The sequence below is a fragment of the Biomphalaria glabrata genome, chromosome 6 (assembly GCF_947242115.1).
Source record: "Biomphalaria glabrata chromosome 6, xgBioGlab47.1, whole genome shotgun sequence".
Lineage (NCBI taxonomy): Eukaryota > Metazoa > Mollusca > Gastropoda > Planorbidae > Biomphalaria > Biomphalaria glabrata.
Genome location: NC_074716.1, coordinates 32,224,746 through 32,244,345, shown reverse-complemented (window position 1 = coordinate 32,244,345; position 19,600 = coordinate 32,224,746). Strand labels below are relative to the sequence as shown.

The following is a 19,600-nucleotide window of genomic DNA, read 5'->3' as shown; positions in this document are numbered from 1 at the left end:
CCTTATATCAGTATATTTCTACCTGTTCTAAATACTCAGAAGCAAAATCTATTCTTGAGAATTTATTTGTGAAGGCCCCTAATGAAACATTGGCCAGACATTTGCTTGCAACTTGCAAACAAGAAGTCGATCAAAGTCTTGATCAATTTGTACACAAGCTGAGAGTGATGGCCAGAGATTGTCAGTTCCGAGCTGTCAGTGCTGACAAAAATGAAGAGGACGCCATTCGCGATGCCTTTGTTAGCGGCATGCGTTCGAGTGTAATTAGACAGAGGCTACTTGAGAAAAGATCCCTTGACTTGAAAATGGCTTTAGATATTGCCAAGACTCTCGACATGGCCCAAAAAGAATCCAGTTCGTTTAGAACTCCGTCTCAATTGGTAGAGTCATCTCTTTCGTCATCGGCAATCTCAACCGAAGAAATGGTGGACTCAGAAACAATCGCAACAGTGAATACTAAATGTTTCTTTTGCGGAGGTAGTCGGCATCTCAGAGCGAAATGCCCTGCCAAAGACTGCATGTGTCATTCGTGCGGGAAAAATGGACATTTTTCGAAGGTTTGCAGGTCTCGCAACACTCCTATAACCAAAACAAAAGTCAAAACATCTCCTAGCCACGAGATTAAAAGACAATCTTGTAAAGATTGTAGCTGCATTAAGGACTCTACACATCTAACATCACTAATTGCTACTTCGTCTGTACCTGGTTTAACTAAATCAACAGTACACATCTCTGTAAATGGCGTGAACCTAAAAGCCCTAATTGATACAGGTAGCGGGGAAAGCTACATTTCTTCAAACATACCAAGAGAGTACGATTGGTCAGTGACACGTTCAAAGCACACAATTTCTATGGCGTCATCTCAACTGTCAAGCGTCACAAGAGGCCACACGTTTGCATCGCTAAAATACAAAGGGGAAGTTTACAATCAATTCAAACTTTCGTTACTAGATGAACTTTGCACTGATGTAGTGCTTGGGTTAGATTTCCTCGCATTACACAAAGAACTGATAATTCCATTCAACGGTGGTCGACCTGCATTTCATGTCTGCTCGCTCAATGCTGTTAAGGTAGAGGCACCACAATTGTTTGCAAATTTATCCCCTGATTGCAGACCTATTGCTACTAAATCTCGTCGTTACTCCTTCCAAGACACACAATTTATTAAAGCTGAAGTTGAGAAATTGATACGAAACGGTATCATTGAACCTTCCAAATCACCTTGGAGAGCTCAAGTCCTTGTCACGACCAATGAGCGGCACAAAAAGCGAATGGTCGTTGATTATAGCCAAACTATAAATAGATTTACTTACCTGGACGCTTACCCCATGCCTAGAGTGGATGAAATGGTGGAGAAAATTTCCAGGTATGAAATCTTTAGCACATTGGATCTGGAGAGTGCTTATCACCAAATACCTATCCAACAGAGCGAAAAGAAATACACAGCCTTCGAAGCTTGTGGTAAACTCTACCAGTTTTGCAGAATACCCTTTGGGGTCACTAACGGTGTAGCTTGCTTCCAGAAAACCATAGACACTATTATAGAAAAAGAAAAATTGTCTGACACGTTTGCCTATGTCGACAATGTAACAATATGTGGTACAGATGTAGACTCCCATAACAAAAATCTGTTGCATTTTCAGAAGGTAGCTCTGGAATACGGAATAACTTTCAACGAAAGTAAAAGTGTATTTGCTACTAAGAAGGTAAAGCTGCTTGGATATGAAATATCCAAAGGGCATTTGAAGCCGGACCCTGATAGATTTCAAGCTCTGCGAGATTTGCCACCTCCAAAAGATCTGAAGTCTCAGAAAAGGATTGTAGGACTTTTGGCATATTATGCTCACTGGATACCAAATTTCTCCGACAAAATGTATCCTATAATGAAAAATCAAATTTTTCCTGTACCTACAGAAGTAAAAACAGCGTTGGAAGACTTGAAAGAAGAATTGCAGAAAGCAGCAATTTTCACCATAAAGTATGACCATCCTCTAATTGTGGAAACTGACGCTTCTGACATCGCAGTAGCTGCCACTTTAAATCAGGAGGGAAGACCTATTGCATTCTTCTCTAGAACTCTTTCACCTACTGAAAGGCATCAATCTGCCATAGAGAAAGAAGCCACTGCAATAATTGAAGCCATACGCAAATGGAAGCATTATTTGTGTGGCAATCACTTTACCCTTATTACGGACCAGCGGTCTATTTCATACATATTTAAAGACACTCATGACAAGAAAATTAAAAACGATAAGATACAAAGGTGGAAATTGGAACTAGCAAGCTTCAAGTTTGATATACAGTATAGACCTGGGAACGCCAACACAGCAGCAGACACCTTGTCTAGAGGGCACTGTGCAACCATGACGAAACAAAGTAGCCTGAAGACGTACCATGACTACCTGTGTCATCCAGGTGTCACTAGACTTCTACATTATGTCAGGTCAAAGAACTTACCCTTCTCGGTTGAAGAGGTCAGACAGACCATTCAACAATGCAGAACCTGCAATAGAATTAAACCGCAATTCTATAAGGAATTTGCAGGTACGCTCATCAAGGCCACACAGCCGTTTGAAAGAATAAGTGTTGACTTTAAAGGTCCTTTGCCATCAGCTACTCGCAACAAGTATTTGTTAACAATGATTGACGAATATTCGCGGTTTCCATTCGCTTTTCCCTGTCCTGATATGACATCTAAGACAGTAATAAAGTGCTTCGACCAGTTATTTTTCCTCTTTGGAACACCCAGTTACATCCACTCTGATCGTGGCACATCATTTATGTCCACAGAAACTACAGAATATCTACATTCTAAGGGCATAGCCACTAGCAGGACAACGCCCTATAATGCCAAAGGAAATGGGCAAATAGAAAAGCTGAATAAAACATTGTGGCAGGCTATTTTATTAGCATTGGACTCAGGGAAGTTGGAACTATCACAGTGGGAATCTGTGTTGCCCCAGGCACTTCACTCAATTCGATCATTACTGTGTACTTCTACTAATGAAACTCCACACGAACGGATCTTCAAATTCAACAGAAGATCGCCAACGGGAACATCCTTGCCTACTTGGCTACAGAACCCAGGCAAAGTATTACTAAAATCCCCTGTAAGATCTTCAAAATTTGACCCATTGGTACAAGAGGTTGAACTTATTAGCTGCAACCCACAGTACGCCCATATACGATTTCCAAACGGCCGGGAGGAGACAGTGTCGCTTAGGCACCTGGCACCAAAGGAAAGTTCCACGAACGACTATTTCGAACCAGAGAACGGTATTCTGCCTCAAGAGGTCGGTGACTCTTTGGATCTCTCACCAGGGAGTCGCTACGGGCCTGAAACTATCAGTAATTCACAGAGTCCCACCCCAATGATGTACAACCAGCCAGAAGTCATCAGTGACTCACAGGGGAGCCACCCAATGCCAGAGGTCAATATTGACTCGAGTCCCGTACAGGACAGTTACGACTTGCAAGGAGAAAAGTCTACGCCAGAGATACCTCCGGATCCTTCCCTTCATACGCATGGTTATAACCTAAGACCCAGAAAGAAATAAAGGAGGGGTGAATGGAGTGATCGTTAAATGAACTTGTGTGTTACCCGTGCTTGTAATCGTGCTAGTATTTGTAATCGTGTTCGCATTATCGTAGTCTGTGAATCGTGACCAGTCTGTACTGTGTTATTGTGTGTATCAGTCGTGTTTTATTGAAATAAAGCCTTGTTTCTAAGGTTATGAATTGACTTAGTATATTACACATATAAAACAGGAAGTGGGACACCATTCCATTTTTGCATTAGACAACCTCCTATTGCAATGGCTGATGCATCTGTTGCCAAAATAAATTCCTTAGTATTGTCAGGTAATTTCAAAATCGGTGCTCCAGAAAAGAAAGTTTTAATTATGTCCAGTGCTTCTTGACATTCTTCCGTCCACACTATATTGTTAGGTTTTCCTTTCTTTGTCATATTTGTTAGTGGTTCAATTATTCCTGAAAAATTTGAGATAAATTTCCTATAAAAGTTGCATAGACCCAAAAGGCTTCTGATTTGCTTCAAGGGGGGTGGGGTGTTACGGTCGTAGCGCAGCACGGTGTGAATGAATAATGATGCGAATTTGTGTAATGAATGGAAGGGATGTTCAAAAGGGGAAGCCGGGAGAAATTGACAGGAAGAGAAATGAAATGTTCATGTGTACATAACTTGTGGTAATATTAAAGTTTTTCTAGAGTAATAACCTGAGAGTGTATTATTATTTCGAAGAGTCTTGTGTCGTAAAGTTATGATCTAAATAAAAAGAATGCTTTTGAATTATTTGATACAAATTTCGAGACAGTCTTAGAGACTCGGATTATTTAAGTTTATTATTTCAATAATATTTGTGCAACCTTATAGGTAAAGGGGGACAACTGTCAAAATATTTTATTTGTATGGAATTATTATTGTTAAAAGTTTTCCAAGCATGGCATAATTAACGTAAGATGTTTAACTCTATGTAATTACTTAATAGATAGTCTAACATCGATAGTACAAGATCCTAGAAGAATATAGCAAATAATTAAAAAAAAGAAATGTGAAATTTAATGTCAAAGTCATAAGAAAAAAATATTTCACTATCATGTTATTGTAATATTATGTGTACACAACGATGTCGATGTTCAGGAAATGTACAGCGTCTACTGAGACCATGTGTCTAACAGAATTCTAAGCAAGTTCATATTTATTACACCTGTTTATTTTGAAGAATCATAGTTTTCCTTCTCTATAACAAATCATCATTACAGGTGCATGTCAATGGGAAGACATCGCCACGACAAACTGTAAGTCCATTATGACAGGCTGCATACGCTTTCCTTCCTCTTTTCCATTCGTCTCTCAAAAGATGGTTCCCAAAGGCTCTCATCCAACTAACTTTTCAATCCTGACGCCACACTGATAGTAAAAAAAAGGTTTATCCAGGTCAAATTTCTGATAGCGCATAGCCTTAACTTTGTCCTTGAGATAATGAAGACACTCTGGAAATGTTTGAGTTGAAATATTCTTACTACGTTTGTAACCATTCGAACGACTGATTATACATTCAGTTACAGATACACCAAATTTAAATAGACATTTAGTGCTTTAAGGACAAGTTTGTGTCAACTAACGCCACCACAGCACCGAATTCAAATAGACATTTAGTGCTTTAAGGACAAGTTTGTGTCAACTAACGCCACCACAGCACCGAATTTAAATAGACATTTAGTGCTTTAAGGACAAGTTTGTGTCAACTAACGCCACCACAGCACCGAATTTAAATAGACATTTAGTGCTTTAAGGACAAGTTTGTGTCAACTAACGCCACCACAGCACCGAATTTAAATAGACATTTAGTGCTTTAAAAAAAGATAACGAGCAATACCAAGACGCTTTGTGAGGGAAAAATAAGGCATGATGCCCTGGGCACTATTCTCACTATGCCTCTGGCAACACCTATACCTCTTTAACACTTTCTTATCATAACCTCATCATTAGTGCACTCACTAATAACTGAAACTTTTCTAGTTCACTCACTAATAACTGAAACTTTTCTAGTTCACTCACTAATAACTGAAACTTTTCTAGTTCACTCCGTTATAATTGGAACTTTTCTAGTTCACTTAGTAATAACTGGAACTTTTCTAGTTCACTCAGTTATAACGGAAACATTTCGAGTCTTTCCAAGTGAACACTCTCTTCAGACCATACACTTGATATTCATAACCAGTTCCCTTAGTAAAAGTATAATACTTCTCTCTTCTAATACCACAGGTCTTACATCTGTCACCTTAAAGCCAAAGTTGAACTCAAACTCTTTTCGTCTGAGACATTTCAATTTCTAACAGGTGCTGCCAACCTTATCAAATATTTATAGACACACTTGTCTTAGCGCTAAGCAGCATCAAATAAAAGAAATGACTCCGATTAAGGTATTTGCTGCTTGTTTAAGCACAGTGCCTGAAGATGATGATGGGGGGGGAGGGGGGGGGCACTGCCTGCAGAAATATATCCCCTTCCCCTTGCAATCATCTTTTTTTTTAAAATGTGTTTCCCCCCCCCCCCCCCCAAGATTACCTGTGTACTTTTGGACTCTGGAAGTATTGTTATTAGTCTCATTCTTAGTCGAGGCGTGACTCACGTTGTCATCAGTGTACTTTCTATATGGAGCGTGAGTGCTGGCAAAAAATGAAGAGATACTCACGAATATAACTATCACTGATGTTATGGCGAACACCTGAAGTAGTAATATACACCATTCAATGGATAGTCAATGGAAGTAACAACTCTTCATTACAACGTAAATAAGTTCAAAGTATTTAAAAAAAGGGACATAGTCATTGTAAACTAAATCTCGCTGAGGATATTTACAAAACAGAGTACTTATATAATCGCGGCTATGAGCTAGCTAAGTTTATGTAGCGTGACATCAAACTGAGTAACACGAGGCTCAAAATAAAAACCTATTGCTTTCTTGTTCTTTTTTTCATTCCTATAATTTGCTGTCTCTTTCTTTATAGATGCAAAACTGACAAAATGAAAAGAAAATGCTTTTTTTTTTTAAAAAGGTAATCTAATAGGAAGAACCCCACATTGACAACTACATATCCAGGTAGATACAGAAATATATCAAACAAAATAATTAATTACCAGTAACTAATTGACTACTTGGTTAATTAATTTAATTGAAAAAAAACAAAGCTTATCTAAGAGAAGAACGCCACATAAAAACATCATATTTCTGAATACTGTATGCTTTATTTCTCCTTTTCAAACAAGATTATTATTTCCACTAGCTAATTTATTAATTGGTTAACTTTTTTTTGTATTGCTTCATGTTTTGTGAGGTACAGTGAATCATTGGGAATACAATAGAATCCGTAAACGGGAAGTGTACAATTACATCTTAAAAAAATTGTACCCGACAGACAGACAGACAAAGTGAGTCGATAGTTTAAAAAAAAAAAAGATTGTTTAATCTAAAGAATGCCCTCAAACTGATTTAAATAAGAACAATGCATAATGGTTCTAGGCACATACACTGACACACTGACACACACACAGACAGACAAACCTTGGCTGCTCTAGAGGACGATGGCTGTGAACAAAACTCCCAAATCTTTTTTCGAATTTGTCTAAGTTTGCTTGGATTGTCTTTATCAGGAAATGCCCATGAGATGACTAGAGAGTTCTGGTCATGTTCCAATCTCCGCAAAGCCTGAGACCAATCAATATGAAAAGAAAATATGCACATGTTTTATAGATAAAGAACTTTAAAAAACTTGAATTATGACAGACATTTTAAATAATAAGGTTTGTCTTCGAGTCCGAAACTTGAATTATGTCAGACATTTTAAATAATAAGGTTTGTCTTCGAGTCCGAAGATTAGTGAGGAATGCAGTATTTCCAGTGGCTGCGCTGCCCCAGCTGTGACCTACATATTTTAAATAGACGTAAGCATAATGCCTATATTATTCAATTCTACGAATAATGAAAGGGAGAATTTTTTAATTTGTGAATTATAAATGTAGCAAGTTTCAGCCTCTCATTTTGGGAATCTCGAAGTAGTGCACGTCATGGCTTGAAATCTGTCGATGTGCTAGATACAAAATAAGAAAACATTACGAATAGTAAATTTCTGAACAATTCTTTTTATAGCGTTTTGATAGCACATCTCCCATGGCTCTAACTTAGCGCAGTCCACTTGGTCCAATCTCTTTTGTGGCTGGCGGGGTGTCTGGGAGAAGGATTATGCGCTGCTTTAAGGCGCTCAGTAACCACAACTCGGCTGGAATGGGATTTCAAGCTTGAGTCCACTCCATATGTAGCAAAGAGTTGTATGTCTCTCAGCTACACATACCAAAATTTAATGAAATATGTTTTGTGTGTGTTTTCTTTTTTCATTGATTGTTCAATGATTATAAAATCTATCTATAAAAATATATAAGAAAAAAAAAACGAAAAAGAAGTTGTCATTGTTCAGTCAGAATGTTTCTTTTGTACTAAATATAAAATCTACCACTCTTTTCTAAATGGGCCTCGCATCTTTAGGGCATAAAATAATCTGACTTTCAAACATTTGGTCAAAGTGTTGTGATTCCTGGATTATTACAATTGTACCAAACTGAGGACACATTGAGAAACTCAATAGACATGACATGTTGAGGTATAGGTTTGAAAAGGTAAATAGCAAAAGTTGTGAATATTGCGTCTAAATGGGTTAGGAATTACTTATTTTATTGTTATTTATAGTTATAATAGTTTACATAATTTAATATTTATAGCGCTTCCAAGAAGAATATCTCTTTAACTTTCACCTTTGAGCTGGCCAATAAAAGATCCCCTTTGGCATGTGGTCACCCTCTCCAATGCACTTAGGAAAGCAGAAGACAGAAGATGACTTCTGAAAAATACAGTTTGGGAGAGAAAAAAACCTTTGCCGAAGATACCCACAGAGATGAAAACTTAAATAGATCTACGGCTGACAACATCTTTGTCTGCATTAGGTGTGGTGAAGTATGCATGTCAGAATGGATTAGCACGGTCACGTGAACTGCTGCTGCACTTACCCTTACTTTTCGAAATCAAAGTCCACGCCATTTTAGTTTACACACTAAAGGTTGAATTGAATGTTAGTGGTGAAGTAAATAAAGTTCTTAAGGTTGACAATTAATGCTAACATTTTTCCTGTGCACATTTTTTTTGAACAAATGTCACTAATCTATTCAAAGAAACATTTGGCCAATTCATTTATTTCTATTCTCACATGTAAAGTGGATGCCCATGTGGCGTACCGGCTCCAGCAGCACTCCTCAATGCTGATGTCATCAATGCCCCAGAAGTCCAGTTCCGATTTGATGACCAGACCGCACACTGAGGTGGGCAGGTGGAGCTCTCCACTGCGGAAGTAGTTTAAGATGCAGTGAAATATTTCCGGATCTCTGTCAAAGAAGTAGTCATTCTGTTCAGTTCGGTAATACTTGGCCAGGAAAACAGGATCGGAAAGATGGCACGATGGATGAGCACTGTAAAGGGCAAACAAAATTACTCTGGCTGATCATGGGGTCAGAAATGACATGTTGAAAATTAACAATTTTGAATAAGAACACAAAAACTAATGGGGTTCTGCTTAAGGAAAAATAATATTTAATATTAATGGTTATCTTTGGCATTGACATAGCCAAAAGATTAACAGTGTGATGGTAAGATAGACTCTACAGGGAACATTGACAGGGGAAAGAGAGTTGAACCGGCAGAAAATGTAAGTAAACATCCAAGAATTTTTACTGTCGTTATAACAGTTACTCTCTGTCTCTCTCTCTCTCTCTTACATTTTACTCTAAAGCCTCCCTTTCTCTTGCGTTCTCGCTTCGTCTCTTTGCCTTTCTTATTCCTTTTCTCTCCTCTCACCTATTCTAAATATCATTACTTACATTCTCTCTTTAAGGAAGCGTGCATACACTTTAATTATCTTTCTTCTCATACTATCTCTTTTTCTCTCTATTACCTTCTCTATGTCTTGGTCCAATCTCTGTTGTGGACCACTGGCTGGTGGGGTGTGAATGTGTGTCCCAGTTTCACGGCTTATTTTATTGTCTCAACCTCCCATTCCTCCATTTTCAACGCTATCATAACCACAAAATTACGCCTGTCACATTCTGGCTTGGGGTAGCCTGACCTACTAGACCTACCACGTGACAAGGCTCTGCATTACCTGAGCGTTGACTTGTAGGTCTCAAACACCGTCCCGCCAACGTTTATCCGAATGATTTCGTTGCTGGTGCCAGCGTGAACGTAAATCCTCTTGGCATGCTTATCAATCCTTGCCCCTGGCAGCAGTGCATGGAGTGTCCCTTTACTTAGGCTCATTATCTACTCCTAGTAGTCTAGCTAATTAAGATAGAAGAACAAGAACAGCATTAAAAAAATAGGTTTATAATTTTGTTTGTTTGTTTTAGCGCTATTTCATGCTTTCTCAATACTCTATGATACTATAATTTATCTGGACCAGTTGGGGAAATTGAGGGGGGGGGGAAGGGATATCTGGGGGGCATTGTTACAGTAATCGTTTTTTTTTTTTAATTTTACAAAAAAAAAAAGGGGGGAGGGGGTAAGCCTTAATTCGAACTCATGACTCAAGCCTCTTCAATCCGACATTCTAGTCCATCTCCTAAGGAGGTGTGTATAAAAAAGACTGTATAGTTAGCTATTGTTTGGTTCAAACTTAGTTTAAAGCGGTGACATTTTTAGGGGACTAATTCCGCTTTTACCACCACCTCAGTCAAGTATAATTTCTCTTGTCTGAGATATCAAAAATAATCATTAATTACTAATAGCTTATTAACTAACTGTTTTTTTTAACTTGATTCTTGTGTTGTCAGGTACAAAAAATAGATGTCCATCTCCAAATTTCGGCTTGATTCGAGATTGGGTGTCGGAGAAATAACATGTACAAAAACATTGTACCAGACAGACAGACAGAGTGAGTTGATATAAGCTTTGTAAAAATAGGATACAAATTCCAAACTCTTTAAGCACACCACAAAAAAGGAATTCTCGATCTCACCGAGACAAGTCGCCATAGTAGGCCTAAACAGTGGCCTGCAACGTCGCAACCTGCGAGCAGAGGAGACCAATAGTAATATTGGAAGGGGGTTTTTATTGATAAACCATCACTTGCCCAAGCGTTGCCAATGGGGGTTTGAGTTTGAATTTAAAATATAATAATAAAATAAATAAAATAACATAAAAACAAAGCAAACTACAAATACCGAACTCCATGAGCGTATCCAAGTTTAATCTCCCCATTCCTTGAGCGTAGCCAAGAGAGGTTTGAGGTTAAAACCCCTCCCAATAAAAAAAAAAAGAAAAACCATAGTAAAAAAAAGGTCCATGAGCGAAGCCAAAAGAGACTTTGTGGTTAACCCTTCCACGTAACAAAAAAGAATTAAAGCAAAACTATAGTTACTATTTAAGTTGTTGGAGCCTATGAAGTAATTCTACGTCAATGCAAACTAAAGACTTACATTCCACACATTGATTTGGCTTTCAACAATTCTCCACCAGCAGATAGGCAGAGGTCTTTAAAGTCCATAGCAACAGGCTTGAACGCAGACCCAACGTTGTCTTGATCTGTCCAGCTCATTGAGGTATTGGTAACAGGTACTTCAGTTTCTTCATTTGTCTCTTTCCCTTCAATTCGGTACATTCCGTTGAGATCATCACAGCAATCGTTGTCACGTTTCTCGTCTTGAAAGTCACAACCACAAGACTTGCCCACAACACAGACACAGACGGCGCTCAAATCCCCAGCGTCTCCGTCACCACTGTTTGTGCAGCCACAGTCCTGACCATGCAACTTCTTCACCAACGAGTCTACAGGCAACTGCTCCTTCACTAACGAGTCTATTCCTCCTTTCGCTTGAGACACCATTTTATCAAATTGATCTGTTTTTCCCTCCACTTGCAATACACTTTCATCTACCTTACTCCCCATCCTGTTAATTTCTTCACGCATTGCATCAATTTCTTCCTGTATCTTGCCAATGAGCTCATGAATCTCCGGTTTAATTTCAAATAAGTAGGTATCTGGATCTTCGTCGTCTTCATCTATCAAGGCTTGCCGGAGACGAGCTGTAAGCACATCCTTGGTACCACCAATTATCTCATATCGGTAACGAAGTTCCTTCCTAAGCTCTTTAACTGAGAGTTGGTCTGATTGTTTCAAAGCTGCCATTGTAAATCCTACCTCCTCTCGTTGAGTTGCCTATAATCCCACTTCTGACACCAATTGTAATAACTTAAGTGAGGCAACTCAACGAGAACATAGACGTTTATTTACATAGAGACATGAAAAACACAAAGGGCGTCTGCCTTGAGTACAGCATCTCCATATTAGCTCTCTCTTGGGCGGAAATCGTTTGTCTCCCCATGTCCACATCCTGTTCTAGTCTGGTTACTAGAAGTGCGCATCTCTGCACTAGCCTGGATGGTGATGCGCATGGAAAAGTCATAACAATATACACACAAATTGTCATTTTGGGGTGTCATTCAATATGGAAAACGCCAATCTTATGCGCGGCATTATGCATCAGCCGTAATTGCGTAATCTGGTGAAAGAAGCTTCTCGCGCCTCAAACTAATGAAGAATTACATGAGGTCAACAATTCTCAAAGATAGATTGAAACATTCGGTAATTCTTGCTATTGAGCGTGATCTATGTAGGAAACAGAATTACTATGATATACTGTATGATTTTGCTACACGCAAAGGCTCGTAAAGTAATTCTGTACGTAGTAAAGAATGAATAAAATTCATAAGACGAATTTATTTTCTAAAACAAACACTTAAATTTCACTTATTATCCTTTTCCCTACCCAATTTGGCCCCGCGAAATCCGTTTCGCACAGGGCCCCACAATGGTTATGTCCGGCCCTGCTAGTTACCTATATATATATATATATATATATATATATATATATATATATATATATACATAATAGATTACTTAGATTAGTTCGTAGTCGAAACCTCCCGTTGGACAAAGGGGGATGGGAGCTGGCAAGGTTTGATAAATTTAAACGACAGTCAAGCGCGCATCCAATTATCCGTAGAGTGAACATTACTCTTGTTTTCTCGTGGACTATCCGCAGAGTGATCTTTCCCTTACTCCTCGTTGGACCTGTTGAGGGAAGAAGAGAATTATATATAGAGATATTTGCTGTTTCAAGTTTTAAATTTAAAAGTTTCTGTATTTGAATTGAGAAAAATGTTCGCCTATTCATTTCTAGATTACATTTCCCCGGCATTGCGGTTAAGGGATCTTCATTCCAGAGACACAAGCTCATTCAAGATCATTACTACTTCAAGAGCTTATTCATCGTGACATATATCATTATCAAAGATCTTCAATGATCGTGATAGGAAGTCAAGAAGATCATTGACCGTGATACTAGGGTACAAAAGACGTCCAAAAAAGTGATGAAATCCCCCCCCCCCCTTCTGCAGGGGGGTGACTCGGACTTTAGTGACTGATCTTTTGCTTTAATTTTGTTTATTTTAGGTGAAATTTTAATACTAAACCATCATTTGCCCTAGCACAGCCAAGGGGTTTTGAGTTTAAAACCCCCAACAGAGATGGCTAAGACGGATTTTAGGAGTCAGTCATAGAGATCGGTCTAAATCAAGGAAATTCTCTGCCGAACTGGGAGTCAACCCTTTAGTAAGGTTGTGAGAGAGCGACGCATGAGGTTTGCGGGACACGTTCTCCAACAAAATGAATTACGCATAATAAGAGTTGCGATGACATCCTAGTACAACTTGGCGCCACACATTCAGGTAGGTCCTCGGAGCAGGTGGGAAGAGGCTTCAGACATTACCAGTGACAGATTTTTGTGGTAGCAGCTTGCCAGCAAATGCTCCGATCGGCGCGGGAGGGTCTTAGTCAGTAAGAATAGCTCATTAGGTTTTTGAAATAAAACTTTTTGATAGCAAAATAATGCTCTGTAGGTACCTCAGAATATGCATTTTGTTGGCTTACAATACCAGAAATAGTGCTTGGCGGCGGGGCACTAACTTCAGGAAGAACCCATTCTGGGGCACAATAAACGTCTGTCAAAAGAATGAAGGGTCAGAATGTAATAGAGATTAATTATGTACACACACACACACACACAGTCATCCATACAAACATTTTTTTGGGGGGGGTGCGGGGGGGGGGAGAAAATATCCCCCAAACCCCCCCCCAAAAAAAAAAAATCCTGGCTACGCCCATGATATATATATATATGTATGTATGTATGTATTTATGTGTGTGTGTGTGCATGTGTGAAAGCTAATAACAAAATTACCCTTTAAACCATTCCCTCCTCCCTGAAAAAATCCTGTCTACGCCGATGCCTGTGTACTTTATAATGTATGCGCTGTTCAAATAATAGAAAAACAATTTGTTTCTGGCAACCAAAACACGGACGTTGCTATCAAAGTGACATGGCTAGGAGCATGATTTTTAATTTTACTTCATGGCAAGTCTAATTGTTAGACCGGATTCTCTTTTGCTTGTTTCGACAGTGGGAAAGAAACTCCTTTGTACCCAGAAATCGCTATTCTAAATCGTAAAAGCCAGGATTCGTCTTCTATTATTAACAACACTTATTTTACATTGTATGTTTTCTTTAAGAAGCTTGAATTCGATATGCGTTATTCACACTATTCGAAAATTGATTAAACTTAATCTACACGCATATAGTTTGCTTTACATTTGTATAGTTCCCATTGGCCAGTTTTATTCTTAGAGACAGTGACGTGATCACATTGTTTTGATTCGATTACAGCCGATTGGTTTGAGTTGGTCTGGTAGCAAGACAGGAAGCAAGACAGTGACCTGATTGTATTGTTTATAAACGAAACGAAACTCAAGATCGGTAGGAAGAGACATTGAACTCAGAAAACACACACACTGGTTGGCTTCAACTTTATTTGCTTTGGCTGAGCTTAAGCAAGGACAATTGTTTGTTTTTTTTTCTTTAATATAAAACGTAAAATTTTTACGATACCTCTATTCAAATAGTAACTTTATGTAAACAAAAAACTGGGTGGAAATTTATGAATGGGTGGACTCGATTCTCGAAAACGGCTCTAACGACTTTCTTAGAAATGTGACAGTTGCTGTATATTGTAAGTAAAAGAATTACTTGCTCGTTGGCCACATCGGGAAAGCTCTAGTTTGACAGTTTAATTTTTTTCAAAGCAAAACAAAAAAACAAAATTAAATTTGGCAAGCAAAGGAAATTATAATCTCCTGAACAGACTCTACCCAGACGTCTTCGAGTATTTACGTATTTGTTCAAGATTATAATATGTAAACAAATATTCTTCTCATCATCTTCTAAATCTAGATCTAAAGGACTGCAATTGGAATAGTATAAAGTCTAGTAGATCTTTCTGTAGATCAATACTTTCTCTTAACCAAGATTCTTTCTCTGGAAGGGGAGGACAACTAGGGCATTGTAAAAAAATGTTCCCTTTTATTTAACTTTACCATTCACTAGTTATTAAGAGAAACACAGTCGCTCTATAAACCATATAAGGGAGGAATTATCATTTAAAAAAAAAGGAATTTAATGTTTTAGTTTATGAAACTGAACATTACAGAGATTGTTATTTAAACCTGTAAGCTCCAAAGTAAGCTCATAGAGACAATAACGCAATCCAAGTGTTTGTAATCAATTGTTTAAACTGCTCTAAAATTTTCCTAGAAATTTGTAAGTCAATGTATATCTTTGGGAAAATAATTACTAGCTAATTGGCAACTCTGGGAAATCTCTATTTTCTCTGGTATAATAAAAACATAATTTACATACATGTTACATGTTTCGGATGTTCATTAAGTTTCTGCACCGTCTTCTAAGTCTAGATCTATAGGCCTATCATTAGAATTGTATCTACTCTGAGAGAAATGTGAAAATTCAGCCAACATTTTGTTCTTCTAGCAGAATTGGGCGCGATCAAATATGTTCCATTTGTTTTAATAATATATCCTACATTAGGCCTCATTAGTAACGGTAAAATAGTCCTTCCTACAAAAAGTCACTAAATTCCTAATATTACATTGTCTTTAAAACAATCAACAAGTTGTGTATGCCACGTGTCTAAATCAACAAGTTGTGTATGCCACGTGTCTAAATCAACATGTTATGTATGCCATGTGTCTAAATCAACAAGTTGTGTATGCCACGTGTCTAAATTAACAAGCTGTGTATGCCACGTGTCTAAATCAACAAGTTGTGTATGTCACGTGTCTAAATCAACAAGTTGTGTATGCCACGTGTCTAAATCAACAAGTTGTGTATGCCACGTGTCTAAATCAACAAGTTGTGTATGCCACGTGTCTAAATCAACATGTTGTGTATGCCATGTGTCTAAATCAACAAGTTGTGTATGCCACGTGTCTAAATTAACAAGCTGTGTATGCCACGTGTCTAAATCAACAAGTTGTGTATGCCACGTGTCTAAATCAACAAGCTGTGTATGCCACGTGTCTAAATCAACAAGTTGTGTATGCCACGTGTCTAAATCAACAAGTTGTGTATGCCACGTGTCTGAATCAACAAGTTGTGTATGCCATGTGTCTAAATCAACAAAATGTGTATGCCACGTGTCTAAATCAACAAGTTGTGTATGCCACGTGTCTAAATCAACAAAATGTATATGCCACGTGTCTAAATCAACTTTTCCTTAATGAAGCAGACGACTTTGTTTTACTTCGCTCTACGTTAAAAGTGAATGATAAGATAATATTTGACCCGGCTCGATTCACCTTTCCAACTCTCAGAGAAAATTCCTGGTTACGCCCATGTTTACAAATTCTAGTTTATTGATCTAGATCCAGACTTAATAAACATTAGAGGTATTTGGTCTAGACAAGAATACTGGATCTAGTTAGAGATACAGCTCGAATATTGGCATTGTGTATTGATAAATTGTATAAGTACTATGTATTATATACATCTGTATATTGTCACAACTTAATATTAACAGTCCAGCTAATAATCTATATTATAAAGTAGAATGTGAGGTGTATGTATGTATGTATGTATGTATGTATGGATGTATGGATGTATGTTACTTATAGACATTCAAACCGCTTGACCAATCTTGATAAAACTAGGCAGGAATGTTCCTTGGGTACCAACTTAGACCGTAGTGTATGTATTGTAGCCCTAAAACAAACTTAAGACCCTAAAAAAAAATAAAGTTGTCCGACTCTATTACAGCTATAGTATTTTATGGATCTAGGCCATGTCTACAATGTTGACATGAGAAAAGATCGAAAGGGTTTAGACCTAGATCTAATTTTTAGAAATACACTTTGCGCAGATAGTTTTTTACTTTGACACATGAAAATACAAAAGAAGATCCATCGATTTCATTATATAATAAAATTAACCTTCAATTTTGTGTTTCAAAAGCATTTTTTACATTAATTAGTTCCTTATATCTGTGACTACAGATTTCCTGACGAACATTCTTTCATTAGACAATACCGTAATGAATCGCGTACTAAAAATTTATTCGTTTAATTGATTACTTTATAATCCCATCCCTAGATCTAAAACTCTAATTCAACTCTAAGATGATAAAACTTCTCTTCGCACAGATAGTTTTATACTTTAACACATAAACATATTAATTAAAGTCCATTCATTTCATATTTTGATCAAATAAACATTCAAATTTGGTTTTCTAAAGCTACATTCGCTTACGAAAGCTGCGAAGCCGAGTTGAGATAGGCCTAGATCTATATTCATTCATGAATCGCGTACTAAAAATTATTTCGTTTAATTGTTCACTTTATAATACCATCCCTAGATCTAAAACTCTAATCCAACTATTTTAACATATAAATATATTAATTAAAGTCCATTCATTTCATATTTTGATCAAATAAACATTCAAATTTGGTTTTCTAAATCTACATTCGTTTACGAAAGCTGCGAAACCGAGGTGAGATAGGCCTAGATCTATATTCATTCATGAATCGCGTACTAAAAATTATTTCGTTTAATTGTTCACTTTATAATCCCATTCATTTAACAAAGCTATCGCTCTTTTCGTTTTTAATAGATAAGAATGTATCGACTTCGGGTAAACCATTTTCGCAAAACTAATTTTATTTTCGTAGCGAAAGAGAAATAACGTGAAAGGATCATTAGCTACGTTTAACATACATCTAAATCCAATCCACTAGATTATTCAAAAGCAAATGTTTTAATTTTTAAAAAAATGGATTTTCCCCTATTAGCTATTTTGATCTGATAGCTTCATTCACACTATTTTTACATTGACACATTCGCTTTACTTATTACATTATTATTTCGTTTAATTGTTTACAAACACTCTCAGTGACTATATCGACAGTAATGCGCAAAAAAAGACCCGCGGGTCGCGGGTAACATATGTCTAGTCTATATTATAAAGTAGAATGTGTGGTGTGTAAAATATTCGTGTTACACAAATAACAAACTAGTGTTTAAGAGGGAAGACATATTAGGAACTCCGTTTATTACGTAAACACAAGCGGTGTTGCACTGACGCGCTAGTGTGCAAATGTACATATAATACTATTATGTTACATCTCTCTTCTTTAATTTAGAAAATCTATTTATCAGAATAACTAACAAACTAGTCAACTAAAAAGTCTAATCAGTTCATCACAAATCAAGTCTCTTGGGTTTGTTAACTACTCTGCCTGAGCGTGTTACATAAGGTTCATTTGGTCTAGAGGTGTTAGAAGAAGCAGTGTGTAGTGGCGGCTCAAAATCTAGTGTAGTTTGTAATCTTGGACTCTCTAGATCTAGTGGTTCTGGTTGTTCTGAGATGTCATCTGGAAAGTCATAATTGTTGTCAAATCTGTTTGCTTTCTCAGAAGACTTTCTGATGTGTTTTCTGTTTCTTCTGTAGACCTTATTTCCACTTTTGACATTATATGATCTAGGCTTAGAATGCTTCGAAACTACTGTTCCTGGTTTCCACTTAGAATTAAGTTGCATTCTGACTGCCGTTCCGTCTTGTAGTGGATTATGACTCTTAACTCCTTTCCTCTTATCATAATAATGTTTCTGAGACTGTTTCTCGGAGTCAAAGTGTTTCTTCACCACCTTGAGATCTGGTGTCTTAGGTGTGAGTATTTCCTCGCTAGAAGGTAACAAATTTCTGGGTCGGCGTCCCATGAGTAATTGTGCTGGCGACAAATTAATATTACTCAGTGGAGTAGTTCTGTAGTCTAATAGCGACAGAAATTTGTCTTCGCTTTTCTTCCAAAGTTTCTTCACTGTTTGAATAGCTCTTTCAGCCTCACCATTAGAACTCTGAAAATGAGGACTCGACATTTCATGCTCTATTCCGTATGATTTACAGAAATTCAGGAATTCCCTTGAAGAGAACTGTGGCCCGCTATCTGACCTTAACTTTCTAGGTATTCCATGGCATGCGAATATACTCTTCATTGCTTCGATGATATCTGATGTAGTTTCCTGTGACAGTTCTTTGACATCAATAAACTTTGAGAAGTAGTCAACTAGAAGCACATACTTTTTACCCTCAAAGTTAAACAGATCACACCCAACCATGCTGTATGGAAGGTCTGGTGTCTTGGTAGGCATCAGCGGTTCTGACACATTTTGATTCTGATGTTCAGCACACCTGCTACAATCCCTAACTGTCACTTCAATGTCTGCATTCATGCCTGGCCAATACATGACTTCTCTGGCTCGCTGCTTACACTTGACTATTCCTAAGTGAGACTTGTGAATCAGATTTAGCATGTATTTACGTAAGCTTGGTGGCATGACTATTCTCAGACCTTTGTATATAATACCATCCGAAGTTGATAACTGGTCTCTTGAATCCCAATATGGTCTGACTTCAATTGGAGTCTCGCTTCTTGTGTCTGGCCAACCAGTCATAATTACTTCCCGAAGCATTGAAAGTTCCTTGCTTGTACAGTCTTTAATTTCACTGTATTTCGAATCACTTACAGAGATCATATGCACTGAATCATCTGTAAATTCACATGTCTGTGTATC

The 19,600-nt window shown here is 37.6% G+C and overlaps 1 protein-coding gene across 4 annotated transcripts in view; it reads right to left on the bottom strand.

Annotated features, from left to right (window-relative positions):
- Nucleotides 1-19,600, bottom strand: part of LOC106074466 (potassium voltage-gated channel subfamily C member 3-like) — a 53,690-nt gene that overhangs the window by 14,523 nt on the left and 19,567 nt on the right. For 3 of the 4 annotated variants that reach the window (XM_056032898.1, XM_056032900.1, XM_056032902.1), the window contains 4 exons: nucleotides 9,730-9,905; nucleotides 8,782-9,040; nucleotides 7,089-7,232; nucleotides 6,092-6,251 (listed from right to left, as the gene is read on the bottom strand). In XM_056032898.1, the coding sequence (XP_055888873.1) occupies nucleotides 6,092-6,251; nucleotides 7,089-7,232; nucleotides 8,782-9,040; nucleotides 9,730-9,884 (718 nt within the window). In that variant the 5' untranslated portion in view covers nucleotides 9,885-9,905. Of the gene's footprint in view, nucleotides 1-6,091; nucleotides 6,252-7,088; nucleotides 7,233-8,781; nucleotides 9,041-9,729; nucleotides 9,906-11,041; nucleotides 11,179-19,600 lie in introns of those variants that run through there. The other variant, XM_056032901.1, reaches the window with a different exon arrangement.